This window comes from Antedon mediterranea, chromosome 5 (assembly GCF_964355755.1).
Source record: "Antedon mediterranea chromosome 5, ecAntMedi1.1, whole genome shotgun sequence".
NCBI lineage: Eukaryota > Metazoa > Echinodermata > Crinoidea > Comatulida > Antedonidae > Antedon > Antedon mediterranea.
Window position 1 is genome coordinate 1,723,906 of NC_092674.1, and position 27,547 is coordinate 1,751,452.

The 27,547-nt window shown below is 34.6% G+C and overlaps 2 protein-coding genes across 7 annotated transcripts; one reads left to right on the forward strand and one right to left on the reverse strand.

Annotated features, from left to right (window-relative positions):
• Nucleotides 1–260: 260 nt before the first annotated feature.
• LOC140049364 (uncharacterized) lies at nucleotides 261–15,139 on the reverse strand. 6 transcript variants are annotated; one of them, XM_072094236.1, is made up of 22 exons: nucleotides 15,077–15,139; nucleotides 14,007–14,194; nucleotides 13,200–13,369; nucleotides 12,599–12,802; nucleotides 11,993–12,208; nucleotides 11,770–11,853; nucleotides 11,173–11,278; nucleotides 8,935–9,047; nucleotides 8,432–8,647; nucleotides 8,003–8,071; nucleotides 7,847–7,915; nucleotides 7,409–7,517; nucleotides 7,007–7,087; nucleotides 5,455–5,508; nucleotides 4,804–4,898; nucleotides 4,427–4,613; nucleotides 3,843–4,095; nucleotides 3,358–3,517; nucleotides 2,623–2,793; nucleotides 2,065–2,165; nucleotides 1,786–1,886; nucleotides 261–1,604 (listed from the first exon to the last, which is right to left on the reverse strand). In XM_072094236.1, exons 2-22 carry the CDS (start codon nucleotides 14,152–14,154, stop codon nucleotides 1,492–1,494), a joined length of 2,820 nt encoding a protein of 939 aa, XP_071950337.1. In that variant the 5' UTR covers nucleotides 14,155–14,194; nucleotides 15,077–15,139; the 3' UTR covers nucleotides 261–1,491. The 6 variants fall into 6 exon arrangements, with proteins under 6 accessions (XP_071950337.1, XP_071950336.1, XP_071950335.1 ...); XM_072094235.1 differs by having other exon boundaries at nucleotides 5,455–5,505; nucleotides 7,007–7,090; XM_072094234.1 differs by having other exon boundaries at nucleotides 7,007–7,090.
• Nucleotides 15,140–17,701: 2,562 nt separating this feature from the next.
• LOC140049261 (uncharacterized) lies at nucleotides 17,702–25,904 on the forward strand. The gene is made up of 16 exons (XM_072094106.1): nucleotides 17,702–17,797; nucleotides 18,343–18,696; nucleotides 19,156–19,404; nucleotides 19,690–19,824; nucleotides 20,160–20,306; nucleotides 20,669–20,797; nucleotides 21,174–21,335; nucleotides 21,658–21,960; nucleotides 22,072–22,136; nucleotides 22,276–22,516; nucleotides 23,483–23,740; nucleotides 23,946–24,151; nucleotides 24,257–24,419; nucleotides 24,627–24,708; nucleotides 25,138–25,208; nucleotides 25,315–25,904. The coding sequence occupies exons 1-16, from the start codon at nucleotides 17,740–17,742 to the stop codon at nucleotides 25,371–25,373; spliced, it is 2,682 nt and encodes an 893-aa protein (XP_071950207.1). The 5' UTR covers nucleotides 17,702–17,739; the 3' UTR covers nucleotides 25,374–25,904.
• Nucleotides 25,905–27,547: the final 1,643 nt, after the last annotated feature.

Genomic DNA, 27,547 nt, shown 5'->3' on the forward strand with positions numbered 1-27,547 from the left:
ACATCCTAAATTTCGTCAAACAGTAAACATATTAATATGGAAACATTTCTTTTTAGTTAGAGGAATGGCTGTAAGAACAAGAAAAATGAAATCAAAAACAAAAGAGACACGGAAAGCAAAACGGGAAAGAAAGTTGGACAATTTGCAAAATAAGGACAATGTTTTGCGAGTAGTCTTACCAGCATGTGTTATTTTTTGGACTATATTAACTATATTAGTCTACCTAAGAACAAGACGTTTTTAGTACACAGATGGGCATATCGACCCATTCATTATATTTTTTAGCGAATTTAAAAACGCACCAAGGAAATGCAATGTCAGATATCTCCGAGTACTACACCGTTTTCATATAAAATGGGATGGAATAAGTTACGAAGAATGGAAGGCAAAATCACAGCAGTAGATCACTGGAAAAACTATCAAATAAGTTTGAATCTTAGTTGAAGACAGCAAAAGACGCAACAGGATTACTGTATCTAAACTATTTATCTTTTTTAATTTTCAATAACAATTTATTTCAAATTTAAAAGAAAAAATAACTTAGGACGTATAATTGTAAATAACTGTTGAAATCGCGCCCAGGGCACATCAATTGCAGTGTGTTACAGGTACAACGAATGGCATTATGTTAATAATTGACTATTTCAAACAAACGCTGGTGGTCGTCCGCTGTACGTGGTGTGGATGATGCAGTCTACGTGGCGGCGCGGCCGGTTGTTGTGTATTCACGTTTCTTGATTCGTACGTACGTGCGCGTTGCCGCATTAAATACGCGCGCGTATTTCACACAAACAACATACGTCAAAAGTGTGTGTGTGCGCCGCCGAGGTTGTGCGTACGACGTCATAAGCCGCTTCAACGACGATTATTTGAACGATGTCACGGATAATTATGCAACGTTTTCTCGTACAAGAGATTACCACACGAAAGATAAAAAAAACACGTGACTACAGAAGAATATAAATACAGTAGTACAATGAATCGTAATTTATTCATCTCGACAACATTTTAATTAATTATTTTTTAATTTACAAAGTGAAAAACTGAAATAAAAAAAGTATTCATTAGCTACAATCACAATTAACTACAGTACTTTACATATATACAACTGTTTTTATTTATATTACTGTATTTTACTTTATTACATACATTATTGTGATGAGGTTATATTTCTGGATTTTGAAATGTTATACATTTAAAAGTAAATTAATTAAAGGAATGTCAAAGGTCACCAAGACCTGGATTATTATCAATATCCTAAGTTATAAGGTCACGGACACCTAGATCGTTATCGTCCTAGGTTAAAGGTCATGGACACCTAGATTATCATCATCATAGGTTAAAGGTCTCAGATACCTAGCTTATCATCATCCTAGGTTAAAGGTCACTGAGACCTAGATCATCATCATCCTAGGTTAAAGGTCACAGACACCTAGCTTATCATCATCCTAGGTTAAAGGTCACAGACACCTAGCTTATCATCATCCTAGGTTAAAGGTCACTGAGACCTAGATCATCATCGTCATCATCGTCCCAGTCCGTGACCGACACTAACGAACTCTTGGCCGTACTGCCTTCACCGTGTGTACTAACTTTATCTCCACCTGAAAAAAAAAAGCATTTCAATTGGTGACGTCTGTAGTAACACAGTTATTTGATGTCAAAGGGACACTTGCGTTTAATAAAACTACATCTGTGTTGTTTACCTGTGTTCTCAATTAATCATTTGTAATTACTCACTTATATCTTTGTTTATCTGTTTAAAAATTATAATTTTAGACTCACCTTTTGAAGATGATCCCCACATGCTTGTACCAAATGTGTTACTGGAAATATCTGTATCTCCCATCTGCTTCTTTCCACCATTGAATTGCCCTGTTCTAGGCCTAGAAAATAAGACATGTAAACGAATAAAAAACACAAAATAAATGACACAAAGAAATAAAATAAACAAAGGCAAAAGAAAGAAAAAAACTGGTTTTGAAAAAAAATAGAGAAAAAATATACAGCAAAAGATAGAATCCAGTGACTCAAAATTTACAAAATTAGATTGAATAAACTTACGCTGCTTGTGGTTTTGATTTTGGAACAACCTTTTCACTTTCCTCAATGGAAGAAAGCAGAAAGCTATCCTCATCGTCACTATCAAACTTATCAGGTATCGTCTACAAATTATGAACATATTTGAAATGGTAAAAATAAATGTATTTGTAAGCATTGTAGTTTTCTAGGAATGTAGATCTGTAGGTAGTTCAGGTAAGCCTAGGTTCGCTTAACCGGCATAAATTTTCGTGCTAGAAAAGCGAGAACCAGCCAAAAAAATTCCAAATTTTACCGCTTTAAATTGCCATTTATTGACGGATGATATTTTTGGTTTTATATATTTTGGCAAATTTCCAAGGATAACCATAAGCAAATTCATTCACTATCCTTCTTAAAGGTGGCAATCCTATTCACAAGACAAACATACACAAGATGCTGTACATAAACAAAGTTTTATTACAAGTCTTTGGGAGTGGAGTTGCAAATTGTTATTAGAAAAAATCCTGACAGGACTTGAACCTATGACATTTCACTCCCCCACATCTAGTGCTAAACAAAGTTCACGTTTCTATTACTTACTGGTATTTGTGGTGATGGTGTTCTACTTGCATCTCCTGTAACTGGTGGTCCGAGTCGGTCTGCACCGGCCGTTCCACTCATATCAACTCCTCCTACTGGCTTTGTGTTGCCTTTTCGTCCACTCAATTGGAACTCTATACTTCTAGCTAGTTGATTGACATTTTGACCTCTCTTTAAGATAAATAATATTTTGTTGTATTATGGTGGTATATAGAATTACCAAAGATTACCAAAATAGAACAATCCAACCACACAACATACATTCTTTTAAACCGATGCTGTTTTAAACAAGTGAGTTTTAGATGAATGACCACAAAATAAAAAAAAATGATAACTGATTTTATGAATGAATTAAGTAGTTTACTTTCACAAAGTTTGCTGTATTCTGTCCCCCAGTGTCACTTAAACTATCCAATGTCAAGTCAGGTGACTAATGAATATTCATGCAATTAAAATTATAACCAATTAGATTAATGTGAATGGTATGAAATGCAGGTTAAAAAAATAATAAGGTTTTTGTTAAGTAAGTACTGTAAGTACAAGAAGTGCTTAACATTTAATATTATTGCAGTGAACTACGACCTATGTCATTGGTTGACCTAGAATCAACGAAAACTGTGTCATGGAATCGAGCGCGTGAGTGAGAAAGCATGTCACAATGTCCTTGCATACATAATCGCACATGATGTAAATAGTTCTTAGATATTAAAAATCAAAAGATACTTTAATATTTACCTGAATAAATTGTGGTGAGGGACTCTGTCTGACAGCTGACTTAGGCCTAGATTTACCCCCAACGGTCTCTGTCTTACTTGGACTTATTTCATTCAGTTCACTGACCTCGTCTGAATCCCAATCATCACCATCCATCGATGTTATCTTGTCCTCGTCCTCACTGGGGGAAAACAATTCAGAAATGCTTTGTTTGTTTATTTGTTTTATTGTTTCTCAGCACGCACACATAACATTTACAGAATTAAAAAAAACAAAATTACACTAGTAAAAAAAAGGTGTGCAAAAGGAGGCCAAAATAAGCTTGGAGACAAACTTTAAGTCATGGCCACCAGATTAAAATAAAAAAAATAAATAAATAAAATATTGAAGGTATAGTAGTTCAGTTTACAAGAACAACATTTAATTTTACTATGAAAATCAGAATCGCTAACACTCAAATTATAACAATTAAACAACTAAAAAATAAAAGATAACAAACAAAATACCTTGAAAAACTTTCTTCTAACACTCTTCTGTCCTGTGGAACGCTGTTGCTACCGCCTACATCTGATGTACGGGGAGCAACGGGTGGAGGCTGCATACTCCTAGAAACAACAGGGGGTGCTGTGTGTTTTGTCTTTGGCACCCCATACATGCCATGGCTGTCTAAAGGCTTTGTTCTTGGTAGTGAAGCTGTGTTGGATAGTCTTGGATTATATTTGGCAATTGGAGATGGCGATCTTGGGGGCAGACTAACAGCTGTACAGTAAAAACAATTTGTTTATTCAATAAACATTCTCCACACATATTATATTAAAAATAATTATTATATTAACACGTTCATTAGAAATTTAAAAAAGCATGCATGGAAGGAAACCTATATAATATTTTCCAAACACAAAAAAAAAATTTTTTTTTATACACAAAACGATCGTTTAATAGTGCATACTATTTCACGCCATGTGACCCCCAATCGTCCAATCAAATGACAGGAATTTATTTAGGTGTTACATAATAATTAATAAAACATAGTATATGTGGAAAGAAACAATGTCAACATTTAACGTTTTAAAAAGTAAAAAAGACGTACTTGATTTAGGTCTGCTCATTGAAGATTTCTTTCCTTTTCTTTGATTTTTCGTCATTTCATCTAATTCTCGTCGACACTTTTCACGGATGTCGTAGAACTTTGGATATTTTTTTGCAAGTTGCTGTCTTTCTCGTTTTAAGTTTTGTAGTTTATTTTCTAATGAATGTGAGGAAATTCCCTCAACATTCTGAAGTAATGGAATAAATAAAATGAGAAATCAATGTAAACTATTGCAATGAAGTCCTCTTCAGTGTTCGTTTGTGCAAAAGCACAATTTAATATACGGTCATGATATATATAAAATAATATTTAGGGTTGAAAATAAAACCGTTGACGGAAGAAGCTACCCTATATAAAGAATAAATAATAAAGAATACCTTGCCTACTCCTTTTTTCTGTAGATTTTTGGTAAGTTCGTTGTCGAGCGTTAACTTCATCCCATCAAGTATCCTCGTTCTGTTTGGATGTGAATCTATCAACAAATCAAAATTAATAATCAATTCCAAAATTAATTAGCTACTACATATTTTTAGTGAAAAAAAACCGTTAATTACAAATATAAAATAAATTTTAATCAACAGAGCAAGCATATTAAAATAGTGTAAAATGAACAGAGACTTGAAGCAAATGTAGCAAGGATAACAACAAGTACAAATGCATAATTATAAGAGACAATTATTGAGAAACAAAATTAAAAAGTTATCTCAGATACAAAATGTATATTAATATTATGATATCAATATTATTATTAGATCAATTTTGTTATGATATCAATATTGTTTTTAATATGTTTATTATGATATCAACATTTTTTTTCTGATATCAATGTTTTTTAACATATCAATATTGTTGTTATGATATCAACATTTTTTTTAATACGTTTATTAAGATATAAGTTTTCCTCTCATATCAATTTGTTGTTTATGATATTGTTATTATTATTATTATTTGTTGTTTATGATATTGTTATTATTATATAAATGTTGTTAGTATAATCATTCTCATTCACCAACGAAAACATAATCTACCTAAAGTCATTCTTTGTTTTTTCTGTTGCAAAGAAACTGCTGTGCTCTCATCTTCTGAAGAAAAGCAGACAAAATACAGAAAACACAAACATTTAATACAAAATTATATACAAAAAATTAAAGAATGCAACAATAACAAGTAGGCTGGCATTTATCAATCTTTTGCTTAAGTCAAGATACTGTAAGTAAGTGCTTAAGTTAAAACTGGGGCTTTATTTATCAAACCAGGTTGTTTCATCATATGAAATGGACTTTGTCATTAAAGACTTAAAAAATAAACTTAAATTTACTTGAAATTAACTTAAGCAAAATCATTGACTTAAAACAAAGTTAAGATGATAGTTTTGCTAAGCATGAAAGAGAATTACAGTTCAATTGTAATTTAAATGTATTCTTAAAAGTCAATGAAAAAAAAGAAAATATATAAATTAGAGTCAGATAAATCTCCAGTTTCATAATACTTCACATAAACAAAAGAATGCTAACAGTGGTGTGTTACATACATTTAAAGTGGAAGAGGGATGGGGTGGGGGAGGAGTAGTAATATGTTAACAATGGACAGTGTAAATCCAAATAAATAAATAACATTGTTAAAACAATTTTACACTGTCAAGTTTTTCTGCACATGAATTGTAACAATAGTTTTTTAGCTCTAGCTCTCTACTAAAATAAAAAGATTTACAACCCAACACCATAAACAAAATAAATAAGAGGAAAGAAAGCAAAGCAAGAGTCTAGCTCTCCACTGAAATAAAAGAATTCACAATCCAACACCATAAACAAAATAATATATAAGAGGAAGGAAAGCAGAGACGCAAAAGTCTAGCTCTCCACTGAAATAAAAAGATTTACAACCCAACACCATAAACAAAATAATATATAAGAGGAAAGATAGCAAAGCAAGAGTCTAGCTCTCCACTGAAATAAAAAGATTTACAACCCAACACCATAAACAAAATAATATATAAGAGGAAAGAAAGCAGAGAAGCAAGAGTCTAGCTCTCCACTGAAATAAAAAGATTTACAACCCAACATCATAAACAAAATAATATATAAGAGGAAAGAAAGCAGAGAAGCAAGAGTCTAGCTCTCCACTAAAATAAAAAGATTTACAACCCAACATCATAAACAAAATAATATATAAGAGGAAAGATAGCAAAGCAAGAGTGTCTAGCTCTCCACTGAAATAAAAGAATTCACAATCCAACATCATAAACAAAATAATATATAAAAGGAAAGAAAGCAGAGAAGCAAGAGTCTAGCTCTCCACTGAAATAAAAAGATTTACAACCCAACACCATAAACAAAATAATATATAAGAGGAAAAAAGCAGAGAAGCAAGAGTCTAGCTCTCCACTGAAATAAAAAGATTTACAACCCAACACCATAAACAAAATAATATATAAGAGGAAAGAAAGCAGAGAAGCAAGAGTCTAGCTCTCCACTGAAATAAAAAGATTTACAACCCAACACCATAAACAAAATAATATATAAGAGGAAAAAAGCAGAGAAGCAAGGCAGGCAGAAGAAGACTTTACATAAGCAGCCTCACCATCTTCATCATCTTGGGTTGCAAGCATCGAATCTTCTAATGTGGTACCAAGCAATTCAGGGGAATCAAGCGCATCTTCCGCTGCTTTTAGTTTTAGGGTTTAAACATGTTTTCTGGTATTAATATATTTTAAAAAGCATTTTTTAAGTGTACGGTTGTACAGCATTATAAAGCTAGTTTGGAGAAGTCATCAAAAACATCACTAAAGTTATGTTATTTTAGTTCAATAAAAAAATTAAAATTCAACATGTAATAATATATTTGGAATCAGATTAGCTTATTTATAATATAATTTTATTCGTTTTTTTCAAAATATTTTCAAAATCAAACCTGCATTTAAGTAGCAAACAACATTTTTACAATCAAGATTTTTAACAAATAAATAAAATTAATTATTTTTACCTGAATCATCATCATCCTCTGTCTCATCTTCTGTTTCACTTGGCGCTTGAGTGTTGATGACTGGAGGTGGTGATAGAGTATGCCTTTCGATGTCCTTCGGTTGTGACATCTAGGTAATTATTTTCAATTATGGTTAGTACACAACTTAACGTATTTATGTATACAACATATTATGCTGTATATAACTTTCTTAATACTATGATGAAATGAAAAAATGACAAACATGTGAAGAATTTTATAAAAATGACATAAATCAGGAAATGTACAAACTAATTTTGCGTTAAAGATTGAATGAGATTGATAACATCACGTACATCGAATTTGGTTACCTAATACTGTACCACAAATGAAAATAAAGACAACAATGAATCAATTGAATATCAAAAAAAATAAAATTGAAAAAATAATAATTTACAGTTAAAAAATAACTGGGTTTACCTTTGACCTTTTCCCCCGACTTGCCTCCACTTCCACTTTTAAAGTTTGAACTTGATCAACTGCTTGTTTCTAAAAATATGAAAACAACATTTTAAGAATAAAATATTAAAAAAAAAGTTGATTAATATTAACTGATTTTTGGAAAATGTTTCGGACCATTTTTTTCTGCAGTTGCGTGATTTCAGCTTCTTTAACCTTCAGTTCTTTCTCTTGTTGTTTGGATTTCTGAAAAAAAAAAAAACAACAATTTAATGGAAATCCTGAAACATTATATTCACTTAAGCGAAATACTTAATATTTAATTTATTAAAAAATGCTTCCAGAAATGGAGATACATCCAACTTACAAAGCAAAAAATTAATATATACAAAACAAAACGAAAAAAATTTAAATCTGAGAACACCCTCAATAAGAGTATCAGATAATTATAAGTGTAGGATAACTTAACAGTTGTAACAATTTCACAATCATTACAATTACAATTACAATTACAATTCAGTTGTTTGTTTGTATTTCAAGGAAAATATCAATATGTAATTGGTGAACACTGGGATATTAAAATTTCAATTAGACTTCAGAAAATACCTTTTTCATGGAGAGCATCTGTTGTTCATAACGATTTTTTATCTCGTCTTTACTGCCCTCTCTTTCTAAATCCATCATTGTCTGAGCGTCTTCCAACGCCCTCTCTAAGTCATTTATTTTGTTTCGATATAATTCTTTCACTTCTTTATTTTTTTCTTTCCAATTCTTTTCCTGTTTTTTCATTTCTTTATGCATGCTACTTTTCATCAAATTCACCTATCATAAACATAACCATTTACATTATTAACAAAGCATGTGTTAAGCTCTCTCTACACTATCAAACTTTATGTGACAAGAAAATGTGATGTGTTCATATATAGACATGGTGATGATGTCATATCACTACCATATTTGGGCAAATCACACTTATCAAACTAGTTTGATAGTGTAGACAAAGCTTACTATGGAGCCTATAGAATTGCAACTTGAAGGTCTTTATTCAAAATAGTTATTTTAGAGTCATAATTATTCTATCAAAAAATAAGTACTATTAACTGTCTTACTTCTTCTAGTTGCTTCTTCAATTGATCAAACTCTTCCTGTTGTTCATCTAATTTTGTTTTATATTCAGCAATGTCATCGTCATCTTGTAATGTTCCTAGCATTGATGCTTTACCTACAGTGAAAATAAATGAAAATATAAAATTGAAAAAAAGTGGTCTCTCCGGATAATGTGAAATGCCTCCAAAACATTGCAAGACCATCGGTACAATATTCTGCTATGGCAAGCCAAGTATGCCAAAATTCATCAATTCATACCAGTGAAATGCCTCAAAAACATTGCAATAGGTAAAATATTTTGCTATGGCAATCCAAGTGTGCCAAAATTCCTTAAGTAATACCATTCAACATCAATTCATTCATATCAATTAAAACCATTCAGTACGATATTCTTCCTCTGATATATTTTTTTTTAGAAAACAACCTATACTTATTAATAGCATTGATTGTTTCATACAGCTTGTTGTCAACTCCTACTCAAGTGTACAGTCTGGTTCACTGTTGACGTCTTCATATTGTTGTCAACTCCTAAAGTGTACAGTCTGGTTCACTGTTGACGTGTTCATATTGTTGTCAACTCCTAAAGTGTACAGTCTGGTTCACTGTTGACGTGTTCATATTGTTGTCAACTCCTAAAGTGTACAGTCTGGTTCACTGTTGATGTGTTCATATTGTTGTCAACTCCTAAAGTGTACAGTCTGGTTCACTGTTGACGTGTTCATATTGTTGTCAACTCCTAAAGTGTACAGTCTGGTTCACTGTTGATGTGTTCATACAGCTTGTTGTCAACTCCTACTCAAGTGTACAGTCTGGTTCACTGTTGACGTGTTCATATTGTTGTCAACTCCTAAAGTGTACAGTCTGGTTCACTGTTGACGTGTTCATATTGTTGTCAACTCCTACTCAAGTGTACAGTCTGGTTCACTGTTGATGTGTTCATATTGTTGTCAACTCCTAAAGTGTACAGTCTGGTTCACTGTTGACGTGTTCATATTGTTGTCAACTCCTAAAGTGTACAGTCTGGTTCACTGTTGACGTGTTCATATTGTTGTCAACTCCTCAAGTGTACAGTCTGGTTCACTGTTGACGTGTTCATATTGTTGTCAACTCCTAAAGTGTACAGTCTGGTTCACTGTTGACGTGTTCATATTGTTGTCAACTCCTAAAGTGTACAGTCTGGTTCACTGTTGACGTGTTCATATTGTTGTCAACTCCTAAAGTGTACAGTCTGGTTCACTGTTGATGTGTTCATATTGTTGTCAACTCCTAAAGTGTACAGTCTGGTTCACTGTTGACGTGTTCATATTGTTGTCAACTCCTAAAGTGTACAGTCTGGTTCACTGTTGATGTGTTCATACAGCTTGTTGTCAACTCCTACTCAAGTGTACAGTCTGGTTCACTGTTGACGTGTTCATATTGTTGTCAACTCCTAAAGTGTACAGTCTGGTTCACTGTTGACGTGTTCATATTGTTGTCAACTCCTACTCAAGTGTACAGTCTGGTTCACTGTTGATGTGTTCATATTGTTGTCAACTCCTAAAGTGTACAGTCTGGTTCACTGTTGATGTGTTCATATTGTTGTCAACTCCTAAAGTGTACAGTCTGGTTCACTGTTGACGTGTTCATATTGTTGTCAACTCCTAAAGTGTACAGTCTGGTTCACTGTTGATGTGTTCATACAGCTTGTTGTCAACTCCTACTCAAGTGTACAGTCTGGTTCACTGTTGACGTGTTCATATTGTTGTCAACTCCTAAAGTGTACAGTCTGGTTCACTGTTGATGTGTTCATACAGCTTGTTGTCAACTCCTCAAGTGTACAGTCTGGTTCACTGTTGATGTGTTCATATTGTTGTCAACTCCTAAAGTGTACAGTCTGGTTCACTGTTGATGTGTTCATATTGTTGTCAACTCCTAAAGTGTACAGTCTGGTTCACTGTTGACGTGTTCATATTGTTGTCAACTCCTCAAGTGTACAGTCTGGTTCACTGTTGACGTGTTCATATTGTTGTCAACTCCTAAAGTGTACAGTCTGGTTCACTGTTGATGTGTTCATATTGTTGTCAACTCCTAAAGTGTACAGTCTGGTTCACTGTTGACGTGTTCATATTGTTGTCAACTCCTAAAGTGTACAGTCTGGTTCACTGTTGATGTGTTCATATTGTTGTCAACTCCTAAAGTGTACAGTCTGGTTCACTGTTGACGTGTTTATATTGTTGTCGTACAAATCTATTATTACTTACCATGTCTTTGCTGCAGCTCCACTAAAGCATGCTGGGATTCAGAGTATTTTGCGTTTATTTCTTTCAACTCAGTCATAAACATGTCACGTAAGCTGTTTATTTCATGCTGAAATAAAAAAAAAACAAACAAAAAAAATGGTCATGAAAAATGTCTGCCCCTATGCTGGTGAACACTGCTTTCTGTGGCATGGATATTGACTTATAGAAGTCATAGACTTCATTTACACTTATGATTGGGTACTACGCCGGCCCAGGTCCAAATTAATTGTTTGGGCCTGATCCAGCGTGTTTACACTTGCTTTCCAAACTATGGCCCTAAAGATTAATCTACTGCATTTTCTCAAGTCATTGGTCACGGTTCACTGCATAAGCCTGGTCTAAACGTAAAAGTCGCTCCTGGACCTACTCGAGAGGTGGTCCAGATCGGCATTCGGCCCTGGGCTGGTAAAAATCGTAAGTGTAAATGGGTCTAATATACCATTAAGGCCATTCTTTTTCATGTCAGAACATAATAAGTATTACAGAAAAAAAGTGGATGATGTGCTTGAGTATCTATACAATCATAATTCACAATCAATTCTATTGAGGTTCTTTTACCTTTTGGGCTTCCATTTGCTCCTGTCTAATGGCATCTAATTGCCGTATCTGTGCCTCCTCTTGTTTAGAATTCTCAAAGGCCACCTAGCAGAAAAATGTTACAACAATGTTAACAATACTCATGTTATGTATAGAAAACTGTAGGAAATGAATTTGCAAAAGGCTTGGGAATACGGTCTAGGAGATTTAGGGAAGCAATGGTATTTTATATATACTGTATTACCTTTTCAGCAACTTTTTCTTGGTAATTTTTCTTCTCTTCTTCCAACTGATGTTGTGTCATCTTCAATTTGTCTTTTAATTCATTTAATTCAATTTCTTGTTTTTCGCTAATTTGTTTAAATTTTGATTGTATTGATGATCCAGATTCAGGATGTTTGCGTTCGACGTGAGACTGAAGATAACCGACATGAACAAATGCTTTTGGACAGTAGAGGCACTATATAGAAAGAAAATCAGTAAATAAATACAGGGATTTAAAATAAAAAATTATATTTATGTTTTTAAAAATCACACACACAAAAAGAAAACTAAAGCTGTGTCTACACTATTAAACTTTATGCGACAAAAAAATGTGATGTGCCCAAATATGGACATGCTGATGTCATATCACTACTGTACCATATTTGGACATACCACTACCATGTTAGGTACATCACACATAACACTAGTTTGATAGTGTAGAAAGAGCTTAAGTAAACATTTATTACATTCAAAAAAGGTTACTTAATCTTACACTGATTTTAATTTTGAATTTTCAAAAAATCTCAAATGCAACTTTAAACTGTAGAGGGCAGTCTAACTAATTGTCTTTGCTCTGAAAACTTACTTTATGATAGTTGTTTTCATTGGACTGTATAAAGCTTTGTTGGCTTGCTAACATTTTTTTGCGTCGTTTATTTTCTTGCTTAACTTGTTTAAGTTCTTCTGTTTGTTTGCTTATTTTCATTGTGACGTTGCTGTGAGCTTCAACCATTTTTGCGAGTTTCTGTTCTAAAGTACTGACAACACTTCCAAGATGCTCCTGAGAAATCTAAAATTAAGCAATTGAAAAAAGGAGGCAATACCCAGAGTCAATCCTTTCTTTCTAAAGCTCTGTCTCTACATTATCAAACTTTATGTGACAAAAAATGTGATCACATCACACTTTTTTGTCAAACTAGATTGATAGTGTAGACAGAGCTTAACAGCATTTTTCCATACATACTCAATAATAAATCTTTTTAGCTGAGACATTATGTCCAAGAATAATATTATTAAACAGGAAAGGATTACAACTCATGTACAAGTGCACGATAATGTGATTTTTTTCTGCAAGTAAGTTGATCACTCACATAGGCAGATTCTAGTCTATGACGAGGAGCTTACACATTACCTAATCTGCACCTCAGATTCTAACAAAAAATACACTATATTAAAAATGTACATACCATTAAATATTCAATGATCATCTGAGCTAATTTGAATAATTTCACAAAGGTCGAGTCAACTGAACGGAGGTCAAGCTCCTGGTCAATGTTACAATATGTCACATGCTGTATATTCTGCTGCAGAACGCTCCAATCAGCATCAGCTTTAATTCGATCAACATCCACAGCAGCTGTGTATTAAAAAAGTTAAAGTTTATATATTATAATACTTTGTTACGTTGTTGTACGGCCTTGTGGAAAAAAAACCTTTCTGGTGAACGAGTTTTTTTATTGCTAGATTTTATTATTATTATTATCATTATGATTCAGTGTTTTTGAAGCTGGATGAGATGTTTCAGTTAATTTTATGCCGTTTTACATTATTCTCAGAATTCCCTTGATTAAATTTTAATTGCAGAAAATAGATTAGTTACTACACTATTTTATATAACAGTCAGTTCTTTACATTCATGCTGTCCAGCCCATAGCCCAGTTTTTGGTGTGTTTTTTAAAATAGGTATTTTACTTTTTCACGCAAAAATCCTCTTTATGAGCTAGACTGGTTAAGTTAGGCCTATTTACCACACCTTCTTTTGGTGGTTGAGGGTCTCCTCCCCCTGGTTATGGCCTTGCTATTGTTCCCTTCACAAACCATCCAAAGCCCTGGAACATTCATTATACAGTTAAAAACAATTGCAAAACAAGTTTTAAAATATTATTACTCTACAGTAAACTTTTCAAAAACCTTTGATACTTTTTTAAATATAAGCACAAAGGTTTTCAGATAGTTGACTCATACTCTATGGTTCTGGCTGTTGTTATTATTACCTATTTTACGCCAATCTAAACGCTCAGTCCTACGTGAAAACCGGAAGCTTCTTCGATTACCAGGCCCTTGAATTGAAGACTGCTGCTGCTGACTATTGGTGGTGGTGTGTGGAAAACCATTGCTTGAAGTATAGTATTCACTTTGCATGTCGATACATTCCTTTTGGTTCAACTTTCTTGATTGAATGCTGAGAATTAATTATTATTTTAATATAATGATGGCATATAATACTAATGCACTGTTAGTAATGTTACAGTATGTTTTGTAAGTGATGCTAATTCAAGTCTCAATTAAATAAATCTCTCTTTCTTTCTTCAATACTCAACGATTTTTAATTAAGTATATTTGTATTTAAGTTTTATATATTTTAAATATAAATGTTGTACATTTTTTTATTTTTCATTTTTGGAAAAGAATTTCAGATTTTATTTGACCAAATAAACGCTGAGTAGCAAAAAGAATTGGTAGCTAGCGCCTCATGCATAGTGACTGCTGGAGAGAGAGAGACACGGATGTATACGTTCAAAGTTTTTTTATGATCAAAAGCATTCGATTCTGGAATACGACGGCAAGCAATTTAACTTTAAACTTCAATTTAACTAGTTTTTGAAAAGATTTAAGCTTTTTGATTTGAAATAATATTATTATTATTATATACTTTATATAGCCTAACCCAGGCCTAGGCCTATATAGGCTATCATTAATTAAGCAATTCCAATTCCTGAAACAGGTGGTAAGTAAGATGTGTTGCTTGTGGGTATCTGGTGGTGTTTAGTAGGACCAGTCCTAAAACTAAACTGCCCTAAACCGCCTAGGCTACACTGTCTTCTACCTAGCCTAGCTACGTGTAGTACGGGGCCTAGAAGGGAATCCGTAGAGTAGGCCTCTATCTAGGCTAGCTAGGCCTAGGCTAGGCTAGCCAGTTAAGCTTTTTACCTTTTTAGCCGGAGGGAGGCGAGCCTAGGCCTAGCCTTCATAAATAAACAACGTTTCTTACATAAATTAAGAAACACTCCAGCACACATTAAGGTTTAACATACATTTTAAATTCGAAAAAAACTAAAAATACCTTTTAACTGCCTAACAACAAAAGTTGTTTATAACAAAAACTCAAAACTATGTTGATGTTTTGCGCCCTCTATTGAAAATACAATTGAGTCTGGTGACTACTTCTTCGCATGCAGCTAAAGTAAAATGACGTCACGTTAAAGTGGGTCGTCACAGAGTCTCATGCATATTAATGAAGCAAACTTGCTGAGAGTTTTTTCACACACGCGACGCGAGATTTATCGAAAAATATTAATTGTTTTCACTGCTGTGGATAATAAATAATATACTTTAATTTTAACATGACAGGAGAGCCTATATACTTCCAGTGCGAATAAAAAATAATAATAATGTACAATATTAGTCACGTATTTTCAAATGCTGCAAGACATGAGACCCGAAATAGGCTAGGCCTAGGCCTCCTACTGTAGTGGCAGCGCAGTGCATACCTGAGAGCTAGGGTGGGTGGGAAGTTAGCTATACCGGGTTAGTGTACATCTGCACGATGCCACGCGGTAACGATGAAGGGGAGGATATGGATGGCCTGATAGTGGGCAGTGTATACTGTATTTTAATTTAGTTAGGCCGCTAGTGAGTGGAGGGCCGTAGCCAGGATCTGTCAAGGGGGGGTTCGGACACTAAATATTTGGGTCAACCCCCAGCCTGATGCGAAGCGAATTTGGTTAAATGACACCCCTAGATGGCCGGAAAAGACACTCGTATACACCTATATAACCAATGAGCAAAAAGATCGTACTTTTTTCCTCCTCCTCAAACACGTCGATAATTTAAATGACGATAACTATTTGTTGCCGTACGTTAGATGCGCGTGCTCTGTGCGGAACCGCCGATTGTTTGATCATTTACTCCGTATTTTGTTTTGCGTTCAAGTTCAATGTGAACGTATATCTAGGAGCCGCCCCGAAAAAAGCACACTGGGTGAAGGCAAATGCTATTTGCTAGCTCTATCTATAATATTTATTTACAGCAATTTGTTGAGGAATATAAATATGTAAATAGGTGATATTGATACATTTTAGTACGTATCGGCTGGTGGTCTAGAAAAAAATAATCGGATGCCATAATGTGAACTACAGTACTTGATACCATAGATAGTGTAAAATATTAATATTCACTATAATCCTCTATGATACATTATACTTCATAGTCACACATAAATATTGATGTACGTCGGAAGGCTATATACTTTATGCATGCTGCCTCTGACTGCCAGTGATCTAAACAATAGGTACGCAGTTGTCTGGTGGTGTCCTTTGTACGAATCGTTCGTGCGCCAGCTCGCTATGGGACGCGTCAATATCATGTTACATGCAGGGACCAAACATTTATTTTTCAGGTTAAAATCGGCAATTCATTTGCAGCTTTTAGAAATTTACAGACACGTATCACTAGTTGACGCTCATACAGAGAAGAAGGTTCACGAACAAGTTTACGAATTTTTCAATTTACAAACAACTTTTTGTACTGTGAGGCACGTATTTGGAGGATTTTTGGAGATGAGGGTGAGGTATTGGGCATGTCGGGGATGGGGGTTCGCAGTTGGTTAAGGGGGTTCGCTGTAAAGGGGGGTTTCGCCCGAACCATAAAAACTTCCCCTGGCTACGGGCCTGGAGTAGGTATCATAGAAAGTCTGTCTAGGCCTAGGCATCTAAGCCAAATGGGTCGAATAAACAACTATATTTAATCTGCTTCTTTGTTATCAGGAACAATATCGGATTATTTTCTGTACCACCGATCGCACCATCATTAATATCACTCTGAAAACATTTTGTAAAATCATGATGAGCGCACAAGAAGCAGAGACAAAACATTCTTTTGCATATGCATGAGACTCTGTGACGACACGCTTTAACGTGACGTCATTTTACTTTAGCTGCATGCGAAGAAGTAGTCACCATTGAGTCTCTCTTCTTCTTGAATTGAAAAGAGAGTGACGCTAAATACGTCGCGACGTCAGCACGACGCGTTGACGAGACGTCGTCGAGCGTTTGGAGTTACAGTCGTTCGTATACACATCGCAAGATTAGAAAAAGTTATTAGAATTAGAGAAGAAATTAAACAGAATGGAGAGTTGAAAATACATTCAATGAGAATATGCACAGAAGAGACACCATAATTGTGAACAATGTGGGAATAAATTCAACCAGAAAAGGAGTTGAAGATACATTTGAAAATACACACAGGAGAGACACCATGAATGTGAACATTGTGCAGATGGAGCGTTGAAAAAATACAAACATGTCCGAAGATCCGATCGTGATTAATCGTTCTGGAGAATGTGATCCAAAAAGTGGCGCGCTCGAGTTCCCGTTTATTATTAGCTTATTCTATTTTGGTACCACTGATTTAAATTGCCTTGATCTGATTGGTGCATTCTTTTCCATACAAAGGGGAACCAAAGGCCCTTTCTTTTTATTAGAGTGTGTGTCAACCGTGATCTGGATTGAATATTGAAAACACAATTACAAAAGCAGTAGTTCATAGCTATTGATACGATAAATCCAAATATAAAAGGTTGAATAGTTAGTTAGATAGCGTGCGTCAATGAGAACAATAGTGTTGCTATTTTTGTTATGGTTTATCGAATCAAGGAAGTAACCACAATATTTTAAAACGTATATAGAAAACTTGTTGGATAAAAAACACCAAAAACGTATTAGAATTATGTTTCTTCGTAAAGTAATATTATTTTTTATATCCACACAGGTGTATGCACAAAATGGTAAGTAAAATTGTAGTGTGGACGTACGTACATGCTTATTGTATGGATACTTTTTTGTTCTACTGAATACCAAGTCTGATCATCATAAACAGCAGGGCTTACAAACTTTTCTTACTTCTACCGCGCAAAGTACCCGAGTTTGTTTGTTTGGACCCGTAGGTGGTTGTAAATCATCACCAACTCCTGGGTATATAATGTATATAATAAATAAATTTATTTGTTGCCTAGTGAAGATGACACGCCACTAATGTTAATTCTAAAGATATCAACAGTCACCCATGACCTATAGGCATGATAGATAAATAAGCCAACCAGAGGTGGCTAAAGCAACATGGCTGACTCAAAGAGCTAGTCCTACATAACTTAGGTCTAAGTTGCTTGCATGGTAAGGGTTATAATATATAGCTTATACGACCCTTCTTTACTTTCTGTGCAGCAAGACTTTACTATGACATGACTGGACGAGTAGCTTATGATATTTATAATAGTAATACGCCTACCTTGTCGGTTAACATTAGAATTACATTTTTATTTTTTTCATAAAGCAAAGTTACTAAACGTGGATTTGTTTTGCCCTCGTGCAACAATTGATAGTTCGTCAGCTGAGGAAGTAATTATTATAGGTTATACACAAAATGTATCAAAACCTGTTAATCTGACGGTTAGTCGACTTCAGAATCAAGCAGTTCAAACTGTCATCTCAGAAAATGGCGTTGCAGAAACAGGAAGCACAAACTTTCCCGCCGGAACGCAGACGACAGTAGGAGCAGACGGCGATTTTCTGTCAGTTCGTATTCCCGGCACCGTGGACACAAAAGACAAAATAGGAGGATTTTATTTTCGTGTTGATAACCGAGTTGGTTCTGGTTATACGGGAGTTGTTTTACAATCATCTTCAGGTATATAATTTAAAATCTAATATAACTTTGAATTCAATTTCATTTCGATAATAAATATTCAATCATGAGAAGGAAAATATATGCAATTTACTTTTAAATAATGTGTAAATACCTGTTTATTAAAGAATGATACTTTTTTTTCGATGAAATAAAAGTGGGAAGAACCCACAAAAGACAAAAACAAATGAGGTGGGAAATATTTTAATTTTTTGTTAAAATCTCAGATATGTTGGACGAAAGCCTTGTTGGAAAATACAAGTTATGCAAATCATTGACAAATTAAAAGCATTTCCAGGGCCGTAGCCAGCATGAAACGTCTGAAATCTCCAACACAGATCGTCATATTTTATATTTAATAATTATATTTAAACCATTTTTGCCTCGTCTGTTTTTTAAAATCTCGACCTTGATTTCATTAAATCAACAAACCCTACGATAATAATTCTACTTAATTTTTAGCAAGCACGGTTCCAGTAGAAAGGACGATAACCTCTGGTCTTGGCGACAGAGTTACCATACAAATGACCACGGATCTGCCAAACAACGACTTAAGATGGAGACATAACTATGGTGACGTCGTCACTAAATGGAACGGTTTGTCAAATGTTACAATAGACATTGTTCGGTTAAAAGACGATGGTATCTATGAATGTTTCCATGAAAACAGTCCTGATGAAAATGCTGGTTTTACACGTCTTATTGTAAGAGGTATTATATTTTTAACATATTTTTTGTTTGTGATTTTTAAAGAGTTTTCACATGTTTAGAAAGATATATTGTACGGTATATTTACCCAGGTGATCGAAATGGGTACCGGTATGTAAAAAGTACTGGGAAGGTAAATCAGACTCGTTTGTGCGGGAGGAGTGGCCGTTAGCATTAGCTTAGGTTTCGAATTTACCTTATGTTTAAATTACCCTTTAAAAGTTTCGTGTTTTATAGTAGGCCTAATAATGCCTCGTGAAACATTGAGATTCATGTGGTTTTTTTCAGAGTGTTCATCTTCAAGATGGAATCCACCTGTATGTGATAAGATGTGTCCCGTATGTTACAATGGTGGCGTTTGTGATGCTGTCTCAGGAACCTGTATCTGTTTACCGGGGTTTAAGGGGCATGATTGTGCTATTGGTATGTATAAAACTGATAGGTACGATCATATTTAGAACGTATTGAACATTACGGTATACCGTATGACACATACATAATATTGTACTACAATGATATTGGACGTAAAGCACTATTGGTATCCATCATACCATGGAGACATATAAGTTGGGACCTCATGATTAGACTATTATTTGCAATGGTGGTCTGAATCTGAAGAACCATCGTTAAAGATGTTTTGTCCCTCAAAAGCCTGAAAATTCCTCATAATCTGCATCACTTTAGTTTATTAACTTATTTACCTCTTTCAGTCAACAAATTAAACAAACATTCTTTTTCTTTTTTCTTAACATGTTCAGTGTGTGCATCTGATACGTTCAGTCGTGACTGTTTGTCTGCTTGTTCCGCTTTATCCAATGAAGGCTGCCGTGGTTCACTAATATGCCCGTCTGATCCAGTAGGCTGCAGTTGTGCAAATGGTTTTGGCGGAAAATCCTGCACAGAAAGTAATAATTATTATTTTAATATTAAACATTGCTGATGGTGATGGGGATAAGGGTGAAAAAGAACATGATGATAAAAATAATAAATGACCACGCCAATTGCGAGTGTGTACAGATACTTTTAATAACTAAACCACAATTTGATCACACCACAAAAAATCGCGCAGATGAAACGAAGAAATAAGGATGAAGATTATAATGTTGAAAGAAAGAATAATCATAAACAAAAACAAAAAATTCACTTATGGGTATTTAACGAAAATTGTAAACAATAAAATATAAATTATTTGAACATTATTTGATACTCACAGTTTCTAACTTGTGCATTGCGATGATGGCATCAATATTCTTTCTTTTGTTGACAGCGTGTGAGCCTGGTTTGTACGGTGCTGGATGTAATCGTGTTTGTAACTGTGATCCTGAATTTTGTGACAGGCGATCTGGTTGTATCATCAGTAACTGTTTACCGGGCTATACCGGTCCACAATGCCAAGGTATTTAAAGGTGTTTTTCCCTAATTCACTTCAGTTCATTCAATTTTTTCTTTCCAAAAAAGGAAGAAAGTAATAAAACAACATTTTTTTTTAAAGATCAAATTACATTTGATGATAATAAAAGTGGGATGATCCCACAAAAGACCAAACAAATGAAATTAGAAGTGAAAAATACAAAATAAACAAAAATAAAATAATAAGCAACAGAAACATTACCAAAATACTTTTGTAAATGTTTATTTTCAATAATATTATTTGAAAATTCTACACTGCAAATCACTCGACGTATTTTCTAAATCTAATTTCTACAAATGTTTGTATACATTCTTTCCAGTTTTTCTTACTATATAGGTTTCTCTATTATTATTAATTTTAGAGTTAACGTTAGCGAGTGAGTGCCCAGAAGGTTACTATGGCGTACTATGCAACTATCAATGTCACTGCAAATATTCCACAAGATGTGATCGAGATGGAAAGTGTAGTGGAGGTTGTGATACCCACTGGAACCATGGCAGTGGCAGTGTTGACTGTAGTATAGGTAATTAATCATATACTTAACACGAACCAGACTGTTTTGTCTTCTTTTGTAATAATTAGATTATAATTTTTAACTTTATTATATAAGTATTTCCCCCGACATTAAGCAACGAGATTCAACACTATGATGTAAATGCATTGTCTATTATGTCATCGATTTTAACTTGTTAAGCCTTGTCGACACTTTATGGGACAAAAAATGTATATATGGACATGATGATGTCATATCACTGCCATATTTGGGCATATCACTACTATATTTGGGCATATCACGGTTTTTTTTTGGTCAAATTAGTTTATATCAGATTTCTTTTTGTTTCTAGCCCTGGCAGTCCTTAGTCACCCGCCTCGCGTGGTTTCACGAAACCAAAGTTCCATTACCATCGATTTCACATGGTCACCAGAAGAAGACTACGGTACTGGTGACGTCTCGGCTCACCTCTTGCACTACAATCTGACTACAGACGACATGACCACGGAGTTTTTAAGTAAAAATCAATATACGATACAACAGTTACCTGCGGACTCGTTAGTATCATTCTACGTAGAGCATATACAAGTTTTCAATAATTCTAACTTACATGGTCCTCTTAGTCCAGTTGGTACTGCACTTACTACCTGCACAGGTAAGCAATCATGTTTATAACATTACAAAATTTATTTTTCCTATTAAACATCATACATTCGCTGTAGATTCACCACTGTTATTTGTGTCCCTATACATTTTGTTATTACAGAGCCGAAAGACAAACCTTCCATTACGGTGTTACGGTCAGGCGATACTGCAAAGATTACTTTACAGGTAAGTTGTTGTTGCTATACCTTTAACAGAAAAAACCTGTTTCTATAGGTATATACACATTTAGTGTTTGGAACGCAGTTATAAGTTATACGGTAGTATTCAGTTAGTTGCATAATTATTTTGTAATATTTTCACAAAGGGTGTTCAAAGTATAATCCAACGAATAGGATGTGATCGGATCATCGAATATGAAGTGAGGTACATGCGATCATATGATATGGACGAATCTATGATAACAGTTGATTATGATTATGACAAGCACGTATCAATCACGGGTTTGTCAGAGTGTTTGGCATATCAGATAGATGCAAGAGTTGTTAATAATGAAAAGTTCAAGGGACCATGGAGTAATACTGTTGAAACAGAAGGAACGTTACCAGGTAATAGGATGCTGCTATTAGCTTGGTTCCCACTAGTGACGCAACGCAAGGACATAACGTAACGTTGTCACACACCGCTGCCACCAAATTATGTCACGAACTCCTTTTAAGTATGTTTCCGAGCGGTTAAAAATACTTTAGGAACTCCCGTGACATAAAAGTATACACACAAAATCCACAAAGATGTAAAATAACTCAAATAACAAAGCTTTAATTTCAATCAACTTCAACTTTCAACAATCCAGTAAGCACTTTAAACAACAGCTTCATAATAACTTTTACACTCGAATATCCAACCTCTAATATCCAACCTTCTTCAATATAAATTCTTCAATCAAAAATCCTTCTCCCTCCGTACAATTGTCATACTTCCCCTTATATACAAGATGTTCATAACCTTCTAGATAATTCCTTATACTTTATTGGATTACAGTTTCTATTAATAGTATACTTCTGGAATGTTCCTGATTGTTTTTATATTAATTATACATGGTTTCTTAAATCTAAACATACTCTTATTCTAGAATGTTTATGTAGATACTGTTACTGTATATGTTAGGGAATGGTAAATTATTACAAACGTAAGTGATTTGAACAGTGGCTTGTCATTTGTCAACTCGCTTGTGTTGCGCGTACTTCCTTGCGTCATAGTGGGGAACCACGCTTAACACTCACCATATTATGAATACACAGGTTATATAAATTCTTCATGGTAAATAAACAAATTTTACCAATGAAATTTGTTTTATAAATACTGCTTTGTCTAGTTACTGTCTAGTTACTAGACTTTGGAAAACTTATTTTCTTCATTTTGAAAAAGTTAACTGGTCTAACTTTTCTTGACAAACTCGAGTTTTTTTTTAATTCAACAAATAATTTTTTGCTAGTTTATAACAAATACGGACACTGGATGCATGTGGTGTGATATAATACTATTTATTATTTTACTTTCTTCATTTATTTTAGCTCCAAAAAATCTCAGAGATTCGAAAGTAAAAGACCGTTCTTTCACTATCCAGTGGGAAACTTTGACATGTAGCGAGGGCGACATGTCATACAATTACGCCTTAACGAATGATGACGTCACTTTGGCTGAGAGTTCAACGCTTGATACTGTACACGTATTTGAAGAAGGAATCACGCCGTGTACACGGTATGACGTCACCGTATTTGCGTCGGCAAATGATGTCACGGGTGTTAGTTCTACAATTAGTGTGATCACACGTACGTTACATCGGATTAGACTTAGTACTTAATGTCAATTTAAGAGATTCTCGTTTGAAAATTATTTTTCATTCTCTTAAACATTTATTGCGTCATTATCTTTACTTAGAATAGTCACAAAACAAAGGTTTCTTGTGATGAAGTCCTGCTAATTAAAATGAATTTATCTCTCAAATAATCCAATGTAAATTTCAATTATTTAAAGATCCGGCTGCACCACAAGTTGACCATAGCAAAGTAACTACGTCATCGATATACGTAAAATGGTTACAGACTACTTGTACGCGTATTACTGGATATCACGTGGTATTGAATGGGACTGGGTTTGATAAAAATAAGAATACAAGTGACGTGTACGTTGTATTTGATGAAGAAGATGGTGTGTCTGCAAACTCTATGTTTACAATTAAGGTACAAAAGTTACTCCTAAATTTATGTTAAAACAAACAATGTTTCAAACGGATTTCACGTAAATCCGTGTTACATCTAAACGTTGTTTTCTTTGTTCCTGTGTAGATTGCTGCAATTACCGATAACGGTTACGGGCCATATTCGTCAGAATTAACGGTATCAACTCCCGTATCAACGTACGATTTTACGACACTTATCCCAAGTGATTCATCTGACTTAAGTACCACCAGCAACGGAACAGTGTCACCAACTACAGATGTAATAGTCGGTATGTACTAGTAATATTGATAATAAAACATTCCGTTCTTATGATACAATTTTATATTCTTAGTTTTTAGTTCTTTCATTTCTTAAAAATATTTTCACAATATGAAATTACACCAAATTAGAATTGAAAGAAATAAAATGTTTGATTGAGTGAATATATTATTATAATTATATGTTATAACGTTTATTGTTTTTGTCTTTTGAATAGGAGGCGATATAATCGCAATAGTAGTTGGTAGTGCTTTGGTTATCATCATCATAATGTCTTGTATACGCGTTATACGATCGCGGTAAGAACACTGAGCCTACGTGTTTTCCTTTTTAAAGTAAACTCCAGGTAGGCCCATACCTAGGCTTATCATCAGATGCTGTCTGTCCCGTGACTGAAACCATTGGGAATAAACCCTAAAACGCCCGTAAAATATTAGATAGTTAGTTTTTTTTTTTATTCTTTGCTTCCTAAAGATTAGTTTCCACTAGGACGCAACGCAACGAAGTAAGCGCACCACAAGTATATTGACCAATCAAAACGCGATGGATCATTTGAAATGCCGCTTGTGATTGGTCAACTAACTTGCGTTGAGCTTACGTCATTGCGTTGCGTCCAAGTTGGAACCAAGCTTTATGGAGAATACAAAAGAAACAAACAATGTACGTCATCTTCTATTTGCTTGATCGAATGTATAGTTTATAGTCAATTTGTACTCCTTTTTCAACAGGATTCGTGACAAGGGCGATACCCCTGAAATGGTTGATTTAAACATAAACAAACGTTACTCTAAAGACGGAGGTAGGTAGTACAATTTCATACTTTCAACGACGAAGTTGCAAAATCTGGTTGCTAGAAAATAAATAAATCAAAATGTAATATCAAATATACGTTACGTTTATTTCAGATTATTCAAGCAATTCTACGACTAACGACACGTTTACGGAGACACATTCATCAACGTGAAGAAACGCATACGTAAATCAAACGTAAACACATACGTAAACTAAACGTAATTCACTTCAATTGTAAATATTCAATAGCATGTACAATCAAAAATATATTATATATAAGTTTTTATAATACACAATAACAATAGAAGGGACGTGGGCAGGCTGGTCCAATGTTTGTTGTGGTCGGGCTGGTCCAATGTTTGCGTGGTCGAGATGGTTCAATATTTTTGAGCGGGCTGGTCTAATTTGCGAGCGGTGCTGGTCCATTGTTTGTGAGCGGGCTAGTCCAATGTCTGTATGCAAGCTGGTCTAATGTCTGTGTGCGGACTGGTCCAATGTTTGTGTGCGGACTCCAATGTTTGTGTGTGAGCTGGTCCAATGTTTGTTGCGGTTGGGGGTGGTCCAATTTTTGTTGTGGTAGGGCTGGTCCAATGTTTGTTCTGGTCGGGCTGGTTCAATGTTTGTGGGCTGGCTGGTCCAATTTGTGAGCGGGCTGGTCCAATGTCTGTGAGCGGGCTGGTCCAACATTTGTGAGCAGGCTGGTCCAATATTTGTGGGCGGATGGTCCAATGTTTGTGAGCGGTGCTGGTTCAGAAGGTGGACGGTGCTCCTGCTATCGTCCTGCGACATCTTACACGTGGCTTGTTACAAACTTTGGTGGACGATCAGTAAAAGAAACTGTATGCCTACTGCGAATCGCACTTTCCTGTTTTTATTTTTAATCAACAGACATCTTTAAATTTATTTTGATATTGAATAGTAGAGCTTTTGCATAATATGCTTCGGTCATATGAATAATACTAATAAAAATAATAGTATAGTATAGTAATAAGAAATACTAAAATAAATACATTACCTGATTAGTGATGTTTACTTTATTTTTGCCTGGAATGTATTTCGCAATAGTTGTTATCATTGGATCCATAATCTAAAACAAGTACAGTAATACGCTACAGCTCAAGTTAATATTCAAGCAACGCTCGAAGGAGTTATAGATATACAGTATTCAGAAATTGAACATTTCACTCGAAACATATACGCACGTCAATAATGCGACGCGCGCGCGGGCAGTACTAGATAATATTTACTAATTTTAGCATTCTACTCGACCAATACACGCGTGTTATTATTGCGACGCGCGGGCAGTACTAGATAATATTCACCAATTATTAACATTCTACTCGAACAATAGACGCGTATCATTAATGCGACGCGTGGGCAGTACTATATAAACGTTACCAATTATTAATATTCTACTCGAACAATACACGCGTGTCATAGTGAAACTATCTTGCTTGTTCTTGCTATTACGTAATTAAGATATTGCCAACAGTGTGACTGTGGGGCAAGAGACAAATCAGCCTATGTAATATTATATACCCACTCACAATAAGCTTCAAGTGTAAATACTACATACCTGATTATCCAGTATACAGCAAACGACAAACAAAAATAGCCCTTGTAACGAGTTGAGTATATTGAACAGATACGTCATAAACACGTGACTGGTGGCGTCGATGTTCCAAACTCCTATTATCCATGTAAGACCGAGAATCGGAAGAAGAACAAAAGTTCCTCTAACGGCATTCCTAAAAAAAAAGAGGATTGGAATTTTAAATAATTTCCATGGGTTCTCCAAGTGTTTGTTTTTTTGCAGATTTTCTTTAGTCAATAGTTCCGTCGAGGAGATACCGTGGTCGATTAAAATAGTTTGTTAGGACGATGCAAACTTGAACTTGAACTTGAACTTTTTTGTCAAACTAGTTTGATAGTGTAGACAGAGCTTAAGAACATAACCTTGCGTATGATATCACAACCGACGCCGTACAAACACTACCGGTCAACACAGATTTCTGCTTTTTGCGTACGTCGCTTTTTGCATAATTTTTTACAGTGGGAACCAAGCTTTAGCTGACAGTACTGCCGGCCTGGTGTTTGTTCCCACTTACTATGTAACCTTAGTTGCAATTATCTATTGTTTCTTATACAACTTTCAATATATTGTTGTTTAGACTTAAAATTACAAGTCGTAGTTTTGAACAACTTAAACGTATATAACATTATTATGGTTGTCTCCTAACCTCAATTGTTTGTACTCGTTTTGCTTTTTAGGAGGCTTTGTCACAACCGATCCTGATCTTCTGTAAATCACGTGGATCATTTTTCCCAACACAAATATGTTTATCT